The sequence below is a fragment of the Echiichthys vipera genome (genome assembly GCF_963691815.1).
Source record: "Echiichthys vipera genome assembly, chromosome: 5".
Taxonomy (NCBI): Eukaryota; Metazoa; Chordata; class Actinopteri; order Perciformes; family Trachinidae; genus Echiichthys; species Echiichthys vipera.
In genome coordinates this window covers 17,967,648-17,989,292 of record NC_139830.1, presented here as the reverse complement: position 1 = coordinate 17,989,292, position 21,645 = coordinate 17,967,648, and the positions used below count along the sequence as shown (strand labels likewise).

At 42.9% G+C, this 21,645-nt stretch overlaps 1 protein-coding gene across 1 annotated transcript in view; it reads right to left on the bottom strand.

Moving 5' to 3' along the window:
- map3k10 (mitogen-activated protein kinase kinase kinase 10) overlaps positions 1-19,318 on the bottom strand; it is a gene marked incomplete at its 5' end in the record, with an annotated part of 33,127 nt that extends 13,809 nt beyond the window's left edge. The window contains 2 exon segments of the mRNA XM_083914476.1: positions 18,316-19,261; positions 19,265-19,318. Coding sequence (XP_083770602.1) covers positions 18,316-19,261; positions 19,265-19,318 — 1,000 coding nt within the window.
- Between the last annotated feature and the right edge of the window lie 2,327 nt (positions 19,319-21,645).

The window sequence follows — 21,645 nt, the reverse complement described above, 5'->3', positions numbered from 1 at the left end:
GTGTGTATGTACACCTTGTGACTGTTAAATGTAGCAGAATAAAAATTTCCTTTAAAATGTAGAGAACTAGAAGTATAATGCAGCATAAAATGGAAATACTGAAGTGAAGAAGTGCTGTCTCCAGTCGTCTTTTCTGTTCTGACGCTGACGTCTCTGTAAGGGACAGCTGCCTCCTCGGGGCTAACTCCTTCTGTCTCTCTCCAGAGAGAAGAAGATGGAGTCCAGACAGACTCAGAGACATGTGAGAACGATGTGTTTGCATGCTTAGATGGGTGTGTCTTTCCTGGTTTGTTTGGTGTGTGAATGAATGTGAAGCGCATCCATACGGGAGACATTGTTGCCTGTAGGTAGAGGGCGGGGTGGGAACAGAGAGAGACAGAAAAAGAAGAGGCTGACGAGGAAAGACAGACACTGAAAGCCCTTCCACCTGCTCCCCAGCTTCCTCTTGATTTAATTAGAACATCACTGTGTTACTTTCACACTCCCTGCGATCATTCATACACTCATCCTGCCACAGGTTTTCACTACCGCCAGCATTTCATCCATACAGCACGTGACACGCCAAACACTAACATGTTTGTATTCCAATGGCAGCACAGAAACCTGAAGTGCAGCGATACACAAATAACACCCGCGAGGGCGTCGGAGGCAGCACGGCACATTTTATCACAGCGAGGGAGGAGGGAAAAAGTCCTCAAGGATAGTGTGGCTTTTACACAATGCAACGCTGCTGGAAATGTTATCTCAAAATAGAGTAAAGTGTACGAACGAGGATAAATAGCTGACAAGCTCCCTGGTTACTACAAAGTCCATAGCAACAAGCATCATGGGGAAAATTACTGGCCTGAATGTGTAATTGATTAATCGCACTATAATAAGTCAATTTTACTTCTAATCAACAAGAATAACTGCTGCTCCGCTGCTCTTAAATGTCATGATCAAATGATGAATTTAACAGTATAATGTTTACCATATACACCATCTTAACATTTTCTACTTAGCACTGAAGTGCAGCTGAAGCTGTTGGGAATGCCATTAGTTTTACAGGTATTTGGTTGTAAAGTATTGAAATTTTGATCTAATGGGAGAAGAAACATCAGGGGATTATTTAATTTATCACAAACCACCAGCAACCAAAACAGATATTCTGTCCCTAGAGCCACCAAAATCCAAAGCTACTCAGTTTATTATCGTATGTCAGAAAGAAAATTATTAAATTCTCACATTTAAAAAGCATGAAAACATCCCTAACATACTTAAATCATTATTCGATTATCAAAATAGTTGCCAATTACTTTTCTGTTGATCGACTTATCAATTATTTGACTAATTGTTGGAGCTCTACTGTTGATATGAAGGCCCTGGTTGGGTGTTTTTATGTCCATGTCCTGGATTGTAAAGGGATTCTACTCAGCAAAGATATCCAGATAATGTTGAAAAAACGCCCCTGGTCTGCTGTGAAAGTATATCGATACCATTTAAACCCATTAAGGACGGCCACACTGTGGGTATGCACCAGTCGGCCATTGAGTGCAGGGTTCAGGACAAACAGTGTGAAACGTTACAGTACGTCACTGTTCTGTCACAGCCAAATATTATTGATCAGCTGTCAGAGACACCTGCTGATTGTCAAACTTACAGCCCCCACAGAGAGTGTGATTAAGTGTTGATTTAACCTTTAAACTGCTCTTTCCTCCATCCTTGGACCCTGACCCCAGCTAAGTGTTGAGAAATGCTCCTGAGTCACTGTTCAAACACTTATGGAGGAGTAACCAGGAAGGATTTAGCCCGACTAATGATCTGCAGGCTGGTTAGTCAGCGCAGTGAGCACAGGTGACACATTAGCTCACAGCCCACTCACATATTTCCCCATAGAGGAATGCAATCAAAGCTCCCCTGAGTGGCAGTATTTCAGTCAGAGCCACTTACATCAAAGTTTATAACACGATAAACAAACATGTTTTGCTTGTGGTGTTTCTAATCCTCCCTGCAGAAGAGAACCTGAGACACGAGGATATGCAGTTAAAGGATACACTTTAGGCTTAGGATGAAAGATTTGATGCAGGTTCTTGCAGGTTTTGAACCCCAGGTGTGTATTTAGGGTTGAGCTAAAAATAGTTTTTGGAGAAACTGACCTTCCCTGGTCTGTTCCTGTTTAAACCAAAGTAATTTATCTCAGTACAGTGGCCTCTAAGTGCCAAAAAAGCAACAAGATTGTCATTCCAAAATCTATCTAATCTAAAAATGAGGCCGTAGGGATGGGAATTGATAAGATTTTGTAGACCAATAACCGATCCTTTATTAATTGCTGATCGATTTCCTGTGTGTGAAAAAAGAGTCGACCTGCACAGATTTTCAGCGTCAGCACGACTGTTTTATCATCTGCATCTGATCACAGTGTAGATTAAAGGAGAGAAGATTTGTACAGCTTTCTGTTTTATTTAGGTTTTCTGGTTTTTCAAAGTAATTCTGCCATATTTCCATTCCATAGTCTTTTTGTGGTTCAATACTTTTCTCCTTGAACTGAACTCCCGTCCATCCGGTAATCAGCTTCTATGGACTGCCTCTCAATATGAACAGAGCCTTCTGCTAAGGCTTGTATCATTGTAAAACACTCTTTTTTAATAAACTCTGGGTTCGCTAACAAAATTGTTGGCGCTTCATTTTATGTATAGGGACTGTTATCATTCTACTGTAGAGGTTTGGTGCTACTTTGAGCAATATTAGCGGTTTTGGATGGTTTAGTGCTCAGTGTTAGCCATTATTGGTGATAAATGGAAAAAACTGTCTCGATGGCTTGTTTGATGTATATCATTTATCATTCATCTTTAACCGCTTGTCCCTGCCGGGGTCGCGGGGGGCTGGAGCCGATCCCAGCTGACATCGGGCGTGAGGTGGTGTACACCCTCAGGACGCTAGTCTATCGCAGGGCACATAGAATCGAACAGAGACAGACAACCATTCACACCTAAGGGCAATTTAGAGTCATCAAATAACCTAACACGTGCAAACTGGAGTACCCGGAGAAAACCCACGCAGACACGGGAAGAACATGCAAACTCCACACAGAAAGGCCCCCAGTCGGGATGCGAACCTGGAACCTTCTTGTTGTGAGGCGACAGTGCAAATGAGCCAGAACTACACTTTACGTCTGCCGGCATGGCACCAATGTAACGCCTCGCTTTCCACCATGACTCCTATTTGATGCGAGTTTCCAGCAGCGTAGTCACAAGTTTGACATCACTGTTTTCTAATGAAAAACACGCTGGCATTGATAAAAGGAACAGATAAGCTCAGACTCATCCAATCCAGTTCATATTCCAATTTGTTACCAGTTCTCAACTGGAACCGATCTTCGACTCCCTACGAGGTAACACAATATGGCCCACTGATGAAAGCCTGGTATTACGAACCGGCTGTCTGTGGTGACATTCCCGAGGTCCCCAACAGCGATAGCGGAGAGGGTCACAACAGACTTGCACTTGAATTCACTTGTGTGTGAAGCAGCATACAGTTTTTGTCTCTGCTAGAACCGTGAGTAAAGCCGAATAAACAAAAAGAAGAGTGACGACTACTGATGATGAAACATCAAAAACAAAGAGACAATGGCCGCTTATCGCCACAGGAGCCGCCACAGAGAACAAAATCTTCAAGATTGTAAGTAAAGATTTTTCAGGACTTGACATTTTGGCTAAGAAATCAAATTCCCCTCCCGTCACATATAAGGGCATTCTGTGTTGCTGGACTTGATCTAGATTTCCTAACATACGGTGTGAGCCCCCTCATGACAGACTTAATGAAGCTATGAAAACAATCTTCAGTCTTTAGTCACCGTGAAAAGTGAATGACACGCAAAGCTCGACTGGTTAACTGTTATTGTTTTGTGTTATTTTGGCTCAGTTCAGTCTGCTGTGTCATTAACTTGTTGTTATGGTAACAAGGGCAGAGTTCACAGACCGAGACTCTGATGCTGGGAAAGAAGAGAAGGAAACCCTCATGCCTCCATGAGGATGCTTTGTTTTTCGTTTTTTTCCTCTCACTTAATTTTTTCTGTTTAAAAAGGGCCACTCCGCTGATTGTACACATCATTATGCAGAGTATTCTGTGAAAACAGCTGTCTAATGCCTTGCAAAATGTCATCAGTGTTATTTCAGACTGGGTTTTGGGATAACTCTGAAACACCTGTGTTATAAACTGACAGATTTGGTAGGGAGGCTCTACACTGCAACGGAAATGTTGGTGTCTTTGTAAACACATGAGGGTTGGGGACTTTATGTGCATGACACGAAAATAAAGAATTCAATCAATAATGCAGCGTCCAGAGCTTTTGGAGTTTGGCACTCGAGACAGTCAGGGTCAGGATATCTCACCATTTATTGCTTTATTTGGCCGTTCTTTCGAAATCTATCTTTTCCAAGTACGGCAACTTTCCAGGGAGTCCATTACTGAAAAGTTGTGAGTGTTCCTTTAAGTTTAGGGCATTCTTTATTGGGGCTAGAGCCTCAAAACAAATATTCAAGCTTCAATGAAGTGTAGCCTTGCAGGTCTCTCAGCCGGTATGTCAAAACTTTGATCCTCAGTATGTGAGGAATAAACACTAAGATACAGAACACAAACGGCTCAATCATCATTAAAACTATTTCTCTGAGTGTATGAGAGCACTTTTGTGCAGACATTTCCCTTTTTCTCTTTCCAACATCCTTCTTCCCTTTCCCCCCTATCAGTCATTTTTTCACCCTCCTCCTTTTCACAGAAACAGGTCTAGCCTGCAGGGTGGAACAGCTGTTGCCGTGGCGCTAAGTCAGCAAATCAGGTCCCGCCAAACTCCCGACAGAGTCTCTGATACCTCCCTCTGCAGCTCACAACACCTTCACAGCTTCTCACCCCCCTGCACGCACAGAGCTGCTGGTTGTTTAGGCACAACACCCCCGCCTCTCAGAGTGACAAATACAGAGCATCAACACAGATGAGATACAGGCCCGTGGGATGCTGAGCAGCCACCCCCCCCCCCCCCCCCCCCGCCCCGCCCCGCCCCGCCCCGCGGGCCCAGCGTCTCTGTTTCTGCTTCGGCGAAAGATCAAAACCATGCCAACAAAAAAAAGTAACCTCCCCCTCCAACCCTACTGCCTCATGACTGTCTCTTCATCTTTGCATCGCCTCTTTTCCCCCCATCATCATCCCCTCTTCCCCTCCCTCCCTCTGTCGTTGCCCACTGCCTGACTGTCTGCTGTTGCAGCTGTCGCCAGCCTGGCTACCATCACAACACACCGGGGAGAAGAAATTGAAGAAGAGACGCAGGGAAAAAGAGTGGAGGGAGTCAAAAAAAACCCCACAGTTACTGAGAGGTGGATTGTGTGTAGTTAATGTGGGGGGTGGGAGTGTGGAGGTAAGAAGATGAGGAGGCAAAGCGGGGTGGCAGTTTGAAGATGATGAATGGGGGAGGGGACACAGAGGATGAGAGGAGGGAAGAGGCAAGACAGGGACAAAAAATGACAAGAGGGAAGAGCTGCAGAAATGAGGGCAAGAGAGGAGAATGAAAAATGTTGAAGAGGCAGCTGAAAGGGGAGGAAGAGCCGGGGCAGGGGAGTAAGAAAAGGCAAGCAACAGAGAGCGAGATGGGGGAGAAAAGGAACAAGCACTGCGAGAAAGAGGGTAATAACGAGCGGATGAAAAGATGCGGGCTGCTAGAGGTAAAGAGAGATGACTGCAGGGAGAGCTTTTGTCATTTTCCTGGCAGCACATACCAGATGTCTTTGTATCTCAATAGGTCTCTCCATTTTCCTTTGGCTTTCACACATCTCGTCTCTCAAGAGATTTCAAGCACAAGACATAAAACATCTCTCTAAAATTACTTTGAGAACTTAAAAATCCTCTTTAGTTTGGATACTGTGTGCAAAAAAAATCAAACACAGACACACATATTAGATTTACAGCTTGATTTTTGAAAACGTTGTGAGGACGTTTAGAGCAACATTCAATTAAGGCAAAAAACTGATGAATGCCAGAGCGAGACGTGCAGGGAATCAGCGGGCGTCTTCTCCGCTCCCCTATGCTTTGATTTGGAGGTTGTAGTGAGTGTGCTCCCATGTCATTGATACCTTGGTTTGGATCCACTTGTACCACCACAGGCCATAGGGGCTCTAATCCTGAGCTGCGCAGTGGCACAGTTTCACCCTTAAGCCATTCACTTTGTCTCCACACAAACACAGCTGCCAGATTCGTGTGACCAGGCAGCTTCTCTCTCAGAAGAGATTGAGGTATTAAATGAGGCGGCCTTTTTTTACATGGAGTGTGTGTGTGTGGCATGAAAGCTGAGGAACTGCTTACTGTGTGGGAATTTTTAGAGGGCTTTTTTAAAACAGATTTTTACTTTTATAAAGCTCCTTTAGTTTGACAAGTTGCACAAACTGCTTTTGTCTGACATATATATATATATATATATATAGGTAAATATTGATCTGTATGTTACAACAGAAATAACAAGAAATATAGCCTTTAAATTTAAGGCTAAATTCAACTATTTCCAATTTACCTGTGGACAAAAGAGGAATCTGGGGTGCAAAAAATAACTACAACTTCGTTTCCTCAAAGAAGCTTCAGAACAAACGTGTTAATAAAAAAAAAGAATCACCTCATGTCTTTATGACATTGGGCATTTTATTAACAACTAACGGACAAAACTCTCATGAAGTCGTCACAACAAGACTCGTCAGTAAAAATCACCAAGATAACAAGACAGTGTTTCGTTTTTTTTATCCAGGAGTGACGCCTGTTTCCTCTATCAAGTTTGGGGAAACAACCTCATTCAAGTGTGTTTCACTTCTTCTTATTATTAATGATGCAAAACATGCACCCACAAACAAACAAACAAACACAGCTTAATTTGACAGTTCTTTTATAGTTCTTTTATAGCTTGAAAAATACTTGAACATTTCTACGACCAGGAGACTAGTTTTTCACTTGTTTTAAGATAAGTAGGACTGAAAATATAACTAAATCACATTTAAATGCAGAATGAGCGGGACATTCAAAGCACGCCCCCTGAATCACGCTGGACCAGCGGGTGAAAGCCAATCCCAATCTTTTTTATAGCTTCCTCTTGTACGCGTGCTCGTGCTTGCATTTTGGGCTACACGTCCGGTGCCCAAAGGCTGACGCCAAGAACATCCGGAGAACAACAAATGAGAAGAAAATCAGAAAATCCAGGCAGAGGGCAGGGTCTCTGCAGATACAGACACCACCACACACCTCTAGTGCGTATAAGTGGGGATTAAGAGGGATTACTTTTGTTCGTTTCGAGTGGATAAATAATTCTTGAGACTTTTAATGCTGATCTTTCTGAACAAGTGAAAAACTGACCAGTCACTGCACTATATTAACTCTCAGTGGGTTGTCCAGGAAAAAGCTCCACTGTACAAACATGATATGTTTACATGTAAAAACTCCTGAACATGAACGCTGAATTAAACATGGCTCTCTAGTATTGACTCTGTACACTTTATGTCTGTTGTCTGACTGAAGTGCCCTTTACTTGACTCCACTGTGAAAGTGGGTGATAGCCGGCTCGGGGGACACCCAGCGCCCTCTCTGCTTGGCCCGACTCCCCACTCTCCGTGCCAGGCTGCTGGCAAACAACAATGACCCTCTAACAGCAGAGTCAACGGCCACTGAACATACAGCAGTTCAAGGTTGGGCCAATGAAAGTGTGAGTGTATGACATTACTGTGTTTATCGCCTTGTCTACTGGAGCGTACAGCTTTGCCCTTTGTAGTGGTGTGAAACACAAAGTCATATTGTGCTTTATATGTAAGAGTGTTATTCTGCTGGAAACTTTGACTTAAAGTGGAATTCCGGTGGTACGAAAACAATACATTTGCGTTTTGCTTTTTTTTTTTTAAATGTTAGCTATCGAGTTATGGTTTCTTAATGAGTAATTCCAGCGCAAAGTCCTCCCGTGGTCTTTTTAGCACTTGCAGACATCAAATTAGCCATTGAGACAGTTTTTTTTGTGTAACAACTATTAACGGAGAAATCTGAGAGTCGCTCTAACACTGATTAGCTCGGGGCAGCACATAGAAGGCATTAAAACGTTTTTTTAACCACTAATAATCAAAATAACACCAAACCATGAGCATGATAAGTATCTTTATACATAAAATGGCTCCCTTCTTATGGATTGCATTTGCTAATCGTCATAAATGGACTTTACTACAAGAGGAGCTGGTAACTGGGCCAATTCAATTAACAGTGTCAAAAAAAAGTTATCTCAGGACACTTTACATAAGGAGTAGGTAAAGACCACACGCTATGACTTATTTTTGATTTACATAGACCCAACAATCCCTCCCCCCATGAGTAGCAACCTTGTGCACACAGTGGCAACGAAGGTCTTTCAAAACACTCTTTTAATAAACTCCGGGTTCACTAACTAGGTTGTATGTGCTTCATTCTAGGGACTCTTATCATGCTACTGCAGAAGTTTGGTGTTATTTTGAGCAGTTTTAGTGGTTAAAAAAGTTTTTTTAATGCGTTCACCGTACTGCCCCGAGCTAATCAGTGTTAGCAAAGTCCGGCTGTTAGCGACTCCCCCAGATTTCTCTGTTAATAGTTGTAACTTATTAGAAGTATGTAACTGCCGAAAAAGACCATGGGATGATTTAAGGCCAGTATTACACTTTAAGAAAAAAAGTAAAAAGCAAATGTTTTTTTTTTTGTACCTCTAGCTGATTGTTTCCCCCTCTGGTTATACTTCTTTGTCATCTTGACCTTAATTTCCGACGACCTCTCGTTCCGTTGCTTCTGAGACGCTCCGTCTGACTGAAGAGGTGAATTAGAGAATTAAATAATGAAGAAAGGCACTGCCTGTGGCGTTCAACGTGGGGTTTACTTCACCACTGTTTGCCTGTCTACTGACTCGGAGTAAAATAAAATACTTTTCAGGCCTGTTTTGCAGGCAGGGATTTAGAAACACTTGAAGCTATGAGCCTTCTGTCTGCTCATGCAAATACACTGCAATAATATAATCCACTGGAGTACAGTATGCCTGCTTGTGTGCATAGATACACTTTCATGATCCAAAATGTGACTAAGTCTTCATTTGAACATTGAACAGTGATCATAAGCAGCAAATCAAGTCACAGCCAATATGCTCTATACATCGATCTGCTGTGTTTATGTCTAAAACTGTTACTCCGCTGTATTATGCAATGCATACTGTAAAACAACATACAGCAGGAGGATGTGTAAATGTGTGTCAGTATGCTTGGCAAGTCCACAGAGAGCCTGAGCCTCACTGCAGTGAAAGAGAGTTAACTGGCCTCAAATCAACTTTTCATCGAGCAGTGGAGAAAATAATTGTGATGTGTGTGGGCGCACGCATGTGTATTCGTTTGCAATCATGCAGCCATTGACTGGGTGTCACTGTTTGGTTTAGTTGTGTCACTGTAACTCGGCTGAGTGAGACAGACTGAAACTCAGCAGTGTTTCCATCTGACAGCGAGCCGATACAAACATCTGTTAGCAGTGTGGCCGAGTCCACGTGGTGCCAGAGAACTGAACACAGTCCAAAGTCCTTCTAACGGTCCTGACACTCTTCACTGTTTGATGCCATCAGCCTGACTTTAGGTTTGTTATACGGTGCTATAATGTTCCCTCACTGTGACTCTTCAGTCCACTAAAATACACTTTTTTTTTAACCCACAATTGATGTTGCAGATGGTTGAAAGTCAACTCCATTGATCTCAACAGGACATTAGATGTCTCATCTGAATGGATATCGCCAACAAAAGACAAATGCAACAATAAATCACTGTCAAAAACAGGAAACCATTTCTGGTGGTCGTAGGTATTTTGGGGCGCTGCTTTTTTGGCTGAATTTGCTGCTTTAATGTAGCCTATAGACACACTAGCTGTGCTGTAAGCTAAAACCTAATGTCAATATGCTATGTTTACTTTGTTCACCAGCTAAGTTTAGGTTGTTAGCATGCTAATATTTGCTAATTAGCACTAAACACAAAGTGCAGGTGATGCTGATGTGAATGCCATTAGTTTTGCTGGAATTTGGACATACACCTCAGTATCAGAACAATTGATGGATGATGCCAGAATATGAAAGTTATGGCATCACCAAAGTAATTATAATTGATCCTCAAGTGGACATTCATTTTTGTACCAAATTTCATTGCAATCCATCCAATACTTCTGGAGATATTTCACTCAAAACCACAAATGTGAGTCTTCTAGTGGCGCTAGAGGGGATAAGTCAGGGGATCACCAAAGTCATTAGGATTCATCGCTGGGGATTATGTATATATCCAAATTTCATAGCAATCCATTTAATATTGTGGAGGGCCACCACTAGCTGCTAACGTGGCTAAAAGGAAACACAATGTAACTCACACTTACTCATTTCTGTGGGTCACAATATCACTGGAACTCATTTAAATTGTAGTATCATTTCAATATATTTACAAATGGTATATTTACATTATGTTTGGATGATTTGGTAAAGCTATGTGATCTACTTCAACTCGGGTTGTCGCTATGAAGAGTTTTGTTTCAGTGGTTACACTATGAGCTGTAAATGCTCAAGTTCATATGTTTGTTATGTGATTTTGACTTGAACTTGAAGTGTATTGATATAATGAAGCCTATAGTACAGACAGACACATTCCATATCATGAAAAACTGCAGTCTACAGTCCATCAAGACCGTTAGCCTTAATCTGTAGATGGCTCACTGAGAGAAAGAAGAATGGTTTGACCTCCTCTCAAACTGGCCTTATACTTTTCCCTATTCCTGCCTACATCTTTCCCTCCCCCATCCATCTCTCTATTTCCTTTCCCTACTGAGCCTCCAGGGGTTTCTCCACAGCCACTGCATTCCTATACCCATCCTGCCTTGCTTCCATCCATCTCTTCGCTCTGTCATTCGAGGCCTACAGTCGCCCCTCGCTGCCACTATCTCCCATCCTTTGCCCCCCATCCCCCCCTGCGGTGACTCCTGCCATTGTGAGCCCAGCTCTGTCTTGGGCTGCTGTGTGAGAATGGGGTCATTGTTGCCCTGTTTCTGCGTGTATGAGAGTGAGTACATGTGTGTGATAGTAGTAGGAGAGTGAGTCCTATGTCCTAGCACCAGCATGTTCTACTGTCCAACCTCCAATGCGCCCACAGGCCTACTTACTCAGCTGCACACACACCAAGCTTGCAGACATGCCAACAGAAATTAAAACAGCCTGTCGTGTAATCATTCTGTCCAAGAGCCTAATTTCCACTAGTGAACAACGTTCTCACTTTTTCAAAACGTGTTCCTAAACTGAACAACAGTTAAGGATGAGGCTGGAAAGAACGGTGAAACTGTAAATATACAAAGCAATCTATAAAGTTTGGGTTGCAGCTCTTCATAAATACAGTTCTTCTTTCTTTTCTAGACTGTACTTGTTTTCATGTTGAAAGATGAGGTGGATGAACTACTAGGTAGATAGGAAGGTTGCCGGGGATGAAGTGGCAGTTACTGTAAGTAGCTAGTTTCAAATTACTATGAAGTTAAAAAGCTGGTAAAGACTTTAGTAACAGGAAAAACACAACATGGAAAACATCTGTAGCCCAATCTTCGACTATCTATGAAGCAAAAAGTTTTAACTTCCAAATATTGATTTTGAAATTTGAGTGCTATTTTTGTGAAATGTCATTTAAAAACGTCTCACTTTACATTATTAACAAATGGCACTTTAATAAAGTACTAGGTCAGATGTGTTGACGGTCCACATCCTTTTACCCCTCACTCTAAGGGCGCACTCACACTGTCCATCCGTACCGTGCCCAAACAGGTTTTACGGGTAAAGCCTAGTTCCTTTGTCTGTTGGTTCAATTAGCTACATAACAGCTATTACCTGACAGTTACCAGGTGTAAATATTTAGCAAAAGTCAAGTAAAACATTTGACAATACCTGATGAAGATCTCTGTTAGATGAAAACATTGATCTGTTAAATAAAATTAGCTTGGAGCCATCAGTACAGTATGCAGATCATTTGTCTGCTTCAGTTTGTTTTTTTAAATAACACCTGTAAAGGTTTTTATTTATTCTCTGTAAATATTTGCAACTACTAATCCTTTGTTATAATAGATAGGCCCTTGTTTTAGCAATATTTATACATGGAGAATGTGTTTGAGTTAGTAGTATTATTGCAGTTTAAAATGAGAGGGAAATATTAGATCATGCTGAAGTTACTAGGCCATTTAACTTTAGACGTAAGTCACTGGCATCACAGTTTAAAATTGGTTTTATGTTGTTTTATTTTTGTGAAATGGGATTTTAAAAAATTCCCAGCTTGGATGATTATTAAACACCATTTTATCAAGTGTCAAGTCTGATGTGTTGACCAAATATTGAAACGGTCTTATTAGCAAGTGTTACCTTTGTCAGTAAGCTACGTAAAAGTTACATCTGGCAGTTATCCTACTAGCTGTGAATATTTAGTGGCGACTAATCTCTACATAAGACCATGTGTTGTTCATCCTGTTAGTATATTGATTCCTAGATCTCCACATATGTTGTTTACATATACATTTGAATGAACAGCCGGTGCAGCAGCTCCAAGTCCCCATCACTAAAACTGATTTTACTGAAACTAGTGCAGTAATAATACAGGCATTTCCCCCCCACCACCTTATCCGAAACTAACCTACAATCTTAATAGGAGCCATATCCACACAAATGCGTATCATTCCTCAAATCCATGCCCATAAAATACTTCAACAACTTAAGCTAAAGGTGGTAAAAGTTTTGTGCTGCAGTCGTATTGCTATAGCTAACACTCCAGTTAGTCACGGTCTCGGACTCCACTGCTCTGTCTCTCTGAGGGATTATCAACCGGCACTGGCCTCTACTCTAATCCTTTTCTCAACAGACTCACTCTTATATTCACACACACACACACACACACACACACACACACACACACACACACACACACACACACACACACACACACACACACACACACACACACACACACACACACACACACACACACACACACACACACACACACACACACACACACACACACACACACACACACACACACACACACACACACACACACACACACACACACACATACACACTAACTAACTAACTAGCTATTACGATTCCATGGTAGTTAGTTTAAAGGACAAAAAAAATGATTACATTCATTTGTCTTTTCTTGCTTTGTAATGTGAATACTCTATGAGCAAACAACATACTTGAAAAGCCGGCTTCAAGACACGGGGCTCCCACTATTCAGATGATTGTTGACTGTGTAAACATGACGGCCATTTGAAGCTACATGAGTCAAAACAACAGGTAATGTCATCGGGCTCTTTACTGAGTGTGCCCATTAGCCTCTGCATTCACAGTAAACTATCACAGAAGCTTCATCTGGGAGGACCATAACATTACAACTCATATTCACATTGGTTTTAATAAGAGTTGAATCAGGGTGTATACATCTTATCTAACAGGTGTTCAAAGGGAAAGGTAAATATTGGCTGTATGTATATAAACGTCCACAGTGAGACAGAGTCCAATTATATGGCGTTTACTGTATGTGAGAGAGCAGGCTGCAGACAGATATGAGCCGACCTGTGTGTGACTGCGACAGGTGATCGGCTCACCTGTATTGTATTACCTGCAGCTGACCCAAAGCCTCTATGGAGCTCTATATAAAGTGTCAGTGACGTGCATGTACCTTATAAAGGAAGCATCACTCAGTGTCATATCCAGGCAACAGATCAACTTAAGGTCCACTTACTCGCTGGTTTTGGAGCGTTTGACCATATCACACATCAGCAGATAGGGTCCTCAATAAAGTTTATGAATAAACTTTAATGAGGACCCTCATAGTATCTGTGTTTGATTTAGTTCTCACAATACCACTTTATTAATAAACAATAGTACTAAAAGAAATCCTTACTTGTTATATGGATAATTATTGCAGATAAGGTGGTGACATTTATCTCATTAAAGTACTACTCACTTAATTTTGGTTAATAACATTATATTAATTAATTGTTATGTAGCCTTACAATTATGAAAAACTAACACTTAGATCATATCAGGATATTATGAAATTTGTTATTTTTACTTTACTATTATTATTTATTTATTACCATGAGTATTATTTATTTAAGTAATTTATTTTTTCCTCTCTCATCCATCTCCTCGGACATACCTGCACGTTCCTCTGGTCACAGTAATCCATATATGACACACTTACACAACACACTTTTATACATGTAAAACAATTCTCCCCCCCTTACAAAAAATAACAAAATGTGCTATATTCAAATTGTGCAATTGTTCATACATCTCATGTTAATAATGTCTATATATTTTAGGTACACCATTGTCCATCTAACTTTTCACCTGTTTGTACTCTGGCACTGTCACACTGACATAAAGAGAATATTATGATAGCCATGACTTAATCTGCAACAACCTTTGAATGCCATAAATGCAGCTTCTTAAATGTCTGTTTTAAATGTCTACTATCTCTGATAGTAAACTGGATATATTTTTCTTTTAGACAGTTGGTCAGTCAAAAAAGACATTTAATGTGTCAAACTGGGCCCTTTTCAGCATTTTAACGACCATACAATTAATTGATTATTCAAAAACAACGGATTAATCGAGGATCTCACACAATAATTCCATAGTGATCAAGAGCACGTTGAATCTTTCCATTGTTTCTACTTTAATCCCACATGTCAGTCGAGCCAATCAGATAGGACTGGTGCCTTATGCTTTGAGAGACTGGAGGCTGATCCAGGATCAGAGTGACAGGTAAGGCGTGACCACAGGGGCCATGACCTGCCAACCCACAAACATGCTGTGACATCACTCTAAGGAGGTCACAGTAATCAGATTATCCCCAATACACAGACTCACTTTGGGCCTTGATTGACCTGCGTACAACACCCAGGTTAAAACATAGAATACACTCTCATGCACGCATCAGGACACGCCTTAAAAATCTTTAACTTGGCTGGGATAAAATTAGATGAAAGCATGTGAGCGAGCCAAAAATAAAATCCCTGAGTTGTGAAATGTTTGTAAAGCTTCAAACACACTCTGAGTCGATGAGCAGTGTCATGTTTTGCCTTGATGAATTCTTCTGAGGGAGGATGAAGATGGTGTGTTTACTCAGGAGAAAGAGCTGGCTAATGGGAGACAGAGGAGAGGCTCGGGGGCCTGAGCTACTCTGTAACCACAGTGATGCCAAGTGGTCGGCGGTTTGAAGAGGACACCTGAGACCGGCGCACCTGGACAATGAGCTGAGGTGTAACTCTAAACTGAGATGAACCGCTGTTTATCCCCCGCGCTCTCCTTCTCTTGTTCTGTCCCGTCAGTCTCCTCTCTTGCTTCATACATCTCCGCTCTCTCTGGTCCCCAAGCTTATTTTCCTTCCATAACCTGATCTATTCTCCCCTGTTATTCTCCCAATCCTTTGACTCTCTACTTCTCTGTATCTCTCTCTCTCCCTTTCACTTTCTCTCCATGCCCTTTTTTCCGGGCATCACCAAGCTAATGCAAACATCCCTCAGTACGGGTGTGAGTCACAGTCTAATCACATACTTAACGATTAGCACCCACACATTTTCAGCCATCATTCGGGGTAGAAAAACCAGGGTTTGAGCCCTTCGTGAGACATTTATGCATTTCTTCAGTTGCTATTTTCACACGGACAATACTCTAAATTGGGGGGCTGACATTTTGCGCAGCAGCTGACAGCGGCTAGCAGCTGTATGACTCAGTGACACAGAAGCGGTGCCCATGTCACCATGGAAAGGGAGTGCTGTAGTGTTGTTGCCAAGGCTCTGCTGTCTAATACGCATCTGATCCAACATCATTACTGTTATGAGCCACACAGGGAGGAGGGAGAGTAATGAGACAGGAACAGGGTTTGAATGTTTAAGAGTGAGACTCAGGAAGATGGAGTGAGGGGTTGAAGATTAGGAAACATTTCTGCAGATCAGCAGCGATGGGGGGTTTAAGCTACATTACTTTCTGCCTGTCTCCCTCTTTAGAAGGCCTTTAGTCAGCATCCTGCACACACTCCACCCATATTCGAACACTCCCTCCCTCTTCACTCATGTCACTTGGGCTAAACACAAACAGTCGGCCTGCATGAATACACACATTTAATGCTCTAAGATGCGCGCTGTGTTATTTCTGTGATGCACCAACAACTGCAACTGCGTCTTTAAACAGCAAGTAGCACAAAGGACCAAAAATAGCTCAGTGAGTTGCAGAGCAGAACTGCTCTCCTTGAAGAGGGGAGGAAAGAGGAGGAGGAGGAAGAGCAAGAGGAGGTGCAGAGAGAGATGACAGGGGAAAGATGGCAGAAGGAGCCCGTCTCTCTAGTATTTAGGCCTCCCTGCTGGGTTCATCTTAAGTTTCTCATCAAGTGTCAGCTCCCACAAACACCTCTTTATGATGATTTGTAAATGTCCACTTATTTGTCCTGGTGGATTTCATACAGGCCAATCAGAGACACTAGTAGATTTAACCACATACAGAAGACTGCAAACATGTCAATATTAGAAGTGGGACAATTAATCAATATAGCAATATATCACAATACACTGTTTATAATGGTTCATTTGGTTCAAGTAGGAGGTATTACGCTTATTTGATATTTCTAAGGTATAGTTTTATGCTTACAAAAACTAAATATAAAGTAATACAAAAGTAATCTGTCTCAATCATAACGTATGACCCATTAGAGGTGTGCGGTGGTGTCTGTATCTGCAGAGACCCTGTCAACTTCCCTCTGCCCGTATTTTCTTATTTTCTTATTTCCTTAGTAATTTGCCCTGGACGGGACGATTCTTGGCGTCTGCAAAGAGCCTTTGGCCCCACATGGATATTCAATGCCCTGCCAATAACAGTATGCAAGGAGTGCAGCATGTTCTCCGCTCTCATTCCCAACTGCTGCTTTGTCACGCCACTCATCCTCAGCGTCTCATACTGACAGGAGACTCAAATAACGAACCAGCTCCATCGGCACAGTGTGAGAACATGTCTGACACAGAGTACCGTATGTTGTGTGTTGCATGTGTGAAAGAGAAACTAGGAGATAGCCTAGCTTTGCTTAGTTTAGCACAAAGCCTGGAAAATCAAATCTTTTACTATAATTTCTAAAGCTCACTTACACATCAAACTCCATAAACTAAAAGCACTCGGACAAGAAATAGTCCAGGAAATAAACCTCTGTAAAACCCCAACATGCCGTTTTCTAAACTAGGTTAACCGCTCTCCTGGCTATAGTTCCATATTTACCGTACAGACATCAAAGTGGTATTGATCTTTTTATCCAGCTCTCGGTATTAAAGAGAATAAGCTAATTTCTCTAAATGACAAACTATTTCTTTAAGGGTTAAACATACATCCTTTAATGTATCACATACAGATACAGTATCCCAGACACCACTGTTACTAGGGGCAACACATTGTGATTACATTAGACTATTATTCCCACCTTGTGTAAATATCACCATCAACCCAACAAAACGCTGTTCCTCTAGTTGGTTTAAAACAGATGAGCTAGGCAACAACAACAAAAAAACTAATTTAAGTCATGTAATTAATCCTGCTTCATGTACGACATAATCTTCAGTTTTTAAAAACTATTTTTAAAAGTTTGACACCAACTCAAGACTATTGTTCTGGAGCTTTCCACCATATTACCGTTCCCATGTTGTAACATTTAGATCATTTTTTTCATAACATAAATGAGGGTTGACCACGTATAAGACACAACATCTGTGTAACTAATTAATCAGCAGCACAAACTACATCCTCCAACATGACCATAAAGAAGAATCAACACCGCTCACAATCAGTTTCAACAAACACTGAACATTATAACCTTTGTGAAGGTAGAATATATTGCGGTTGTATTAGACTGTATTAGTCCACACAGTAGAATGATTATGAGTGTACATATGTGCCTGGTGTTGAGCCTCTCAGCTGTGAGTTGTATTTATTTAAACAGAGGAGTGTCCTTTAAGGATCATTATTGACTTTGGCAATTATTGAACCGTGACAAAGAATATTTTAGTGCAAGGTCTACTTAGTGTAAATATCCTAGTCCGTTTTGGCCACATTTTGGTCATGTGATAACAGTGTTGCAGAGCACCTGTTATCACGTGTCCATTTTAGGTCACATGATAATGACTGAAACATCTCCATGACAACTGAGCAAACTCCATCTACTAATTCTCTCTGAGTGTCTTTGAGGATAAGTCTTACATGTTTGCAATACTTACTATTGCTGGACTTGAGGTCTCTGTGGATGATGGGCACGAATGCCTGGTTGTGCAGGTAGTCCATCCCTGTGGCAATCTGGACCGCCCAGTTCACCAGAACCCTCGGGGGAACCTTCTTTCCAGCAAGCGCTCGGTTCAGAGCCCCCCCTCTGGCGTACTCCATCACCAAGCACAGGTTGGGCTCCCGCAGGCAGACCCCACGTAGAGAGATTATGTTGGGGTGCCTGAGCATCCAGAACAGCCTGGCCTCCTGTCGAACGCTCTCTGCTGTGGCACTAATATCCTCATCTGGGTCTTGCCTGGCGGCCTTAACTGCTACTTCCTCTCTTCGCCATACTCCTTTGTACACTTTCCCAAACCCACCAGCTCCAATAACCTCCTCCAGGAGCAGTTCTGAGAAGTCTATTTCCAAGGGGCATGCGCCCACCCCGCCTGCCACCAGCCCCCCTGCAGTCAGCTGCTGGTAGTTGGCAGTGTCCCCTCTCGTGACATAGTTGCATGGAAAGATACCCACCTTGTCCTGAATTTTGCCTGTCCACCAACCCTCGTCCCCAGACACTTTGGAGTCTTTGGACAGAACCTCAAGGAGGTCCCCGCGCCGCAGGGTTAACTCCTCATCTGCTGTGGCCTCATAATCAAACACTGCCGTCCAATAAGTGTTGGGGTTGTTGGCACCACAGCGGTGCCCAGGGTGGGAGTCTGGGGAGCCAGAGGAGGAGAGGGTGGAGGAGTTCCAGCTGCTGCCATTCTCCACCTGCACTACTGGGGCCGGACACATCGGCGGTGGAGGGGTCATATTTGGGGGAATGGAGGAGGAGGAGGTAGTTGAGAAGGGGGGCCCGGGCGGGATTAGACAAGGGGGAGGCGGGGAGCAGCAGCCCCCACAGCTGGTGCAGGACAGGGGGGCTGCTGCGCTGTTCGCTCTGCCGTATGGGTTCATGGCAGCCTAACTGCTGTTTGACGCTGTAGGCCTGCCCTCGGTCAACTCAGGCACAAAATCCATACAGGGCCCATTGACAGAGACGAGGTGTCCTCGACCACCAGTGGGTGGAGGAAGGGATCAGAGGATCAGAGAGCTCCAACTGCTCTCCCCCATCACCACATCTTGCAGTTGAAACTGTGCCAAATCCTGTCACCAGTTGCTGCTGTGCTGTTGCTATGCAGTGTGTAAGTAACATGTATTCCCAAAGGCAAGTTCATTCAGGGACAATGTACATCAGGTCAAACAATGGCACTAAGCAGAGCAGACCCATGGGTGTAACCCCCCCTGAAACCTAATTGACTGTTTCCACTGTTGTGTCTTTTGGAAAGCTGCCACAGACGTGAATATGTGTTCATCTAAGAAACAGCAGGTCTGAATTCAGAAAGATGCCTTCAGTCTGATGAGCTCCTGATTCAGTGAGTGAATTCTGGTCTCTCAATTATTCCCTACAATGAACAAAACTGTTACATACTTAATAACAATGTCCTACATCACTCTAAACTAAATCTGGGCTCATGATTCATAGTTGTGAATCTTTTGCTTTAATAAACACAACCTCTTCTGAAGTTTCTATCAGCCCATTGAGAACTTGTGTCTTGACTCTGAGGGCTACAGAGACACTCAGGGGTGAGAATAAAACCACAGTTGCTGAATCTAAGTATTGAATTTGGACAGTTTAGGCTGCCAGTAAAAACAGCAGTTTGTGTGTGAGCTGAGTGAAATACTCTGAGCAGGGGTCCTCATTATTTCTCATCCAGCCCAGTGTAGATGCACCTCCCCCGCCAGCCGTCTCCATGACACGGGCTGTTTTCTCTTCTATATGCTGTGTTTGTGAATATCCGCGGATATTCTCCTTACATCCCAAACAAGCCGGCCCAGGCCAAATCCTACATGCATGCCCGACTCATGAGCCGGTTCAAAATCCATGAATAGCTTTTATCAAAAAGGCCCCTTCCATGTTAAGCCAGCTGGGGAATTACAGAAACAAGCCGACGGCAGGGCTGCAGGTAGGTATTCAGCTGTAAAAGTGGCACCATGTTCAGCATCCAGTCAAGTCTGAGCGCAACAAACGCGCGTCCGTCTCTGTGCAGCGGCCTGGTCCAGTCGCCTCTGCCGGCCTTACATTTGTGATGGTGACGAGTCCTCGGTGAGCAAAGAAGCTCTTCTTCACTGGAGACACTAAAGGGATGCCAACATCTATCATTATCCTGCTGCCCCGAGAGCGCGCATGGCAGCCTATAGTTTCAGATCATCAATCAATAGATCTTGTGGCGACGGATTTAAATGTCCACGACTTCTTTAGGAGAGACCGAAACCATCACACGGAGGCAACAAGGTGGCAAATATTGTCAGCGAGGGTTTGCATGGAGGCATTGCAGCTTTACAGTATCTCTGATTCGAGTGGAGGAGATGAAATAAGGCGATGTAGGCTCCATGTTTCCATTATAAATAGATCGACTCCATCTCAATGATAATAACAACAACAATAGCCTTATAATAATAATAACAATAATAATAATAATAATAATAATAATTATTATTATTATTATAGAAACGGCTATTTATTATGCGCGTAAAATGTCTAGTCCAAGCTTGCGTCTTCCGCCCCAAACTCCTTTATTATAAAACGTAAACAATTAGCGTCTACTGTAACCTAACCTGGACACTGAGGGCAGCAACATCCACCGACACCGTCGCATGGGCGTGTGGTTGCATCCGAGCAAAGAGGGACCATCCAGGTCAGTAAGCCAATTTGGCGACTAACTAAAACGCTCCCTTTACGTTCCGCTCATCCAGCCGTCCGGGGGTCCGTCGCATTCAAACAAGCTTTTCCTCCAGAGGGACGTGACATTTCGAGCGCCGATCTGTCAGTCTGTGGGCTGCCTTCGCATCCAAATACACCGGGGCGCAGTCCACATAGGTGGGAACAAGTGCTTCCTCCGTCACAGATCTACAAAACATAGCGATGGTTGAAGCACGCAGGCCGTCCGCGCATTCACTCCCCATCACGTGTGTGTAGATCTGGGCGTGCAGGGCGGAGAGGAGGACGCTTCAGTCTGTCGGAACGAGACCAGACTGTGCTGGTGGTGAGGGCGTGTTGTTGCATTGTGGGTAATGTAGTTCCCGCGGTTGCATCTTCTGACCTACATCACTGTGGCAGCTCATATAACTAAAATAATTAGCAGTGATATAATCATAAGGATAAGGATAAATGTCGTCAAAGATAGAGTTCAGTTATTTAACACTACTGTGCATAACACGCATGGTCATTGATTTGCCATTACCTAGGTCTACACGATTATGCAGGATATGCAACAATTATAGAGTGATTCTTTTCTCACAAAAAG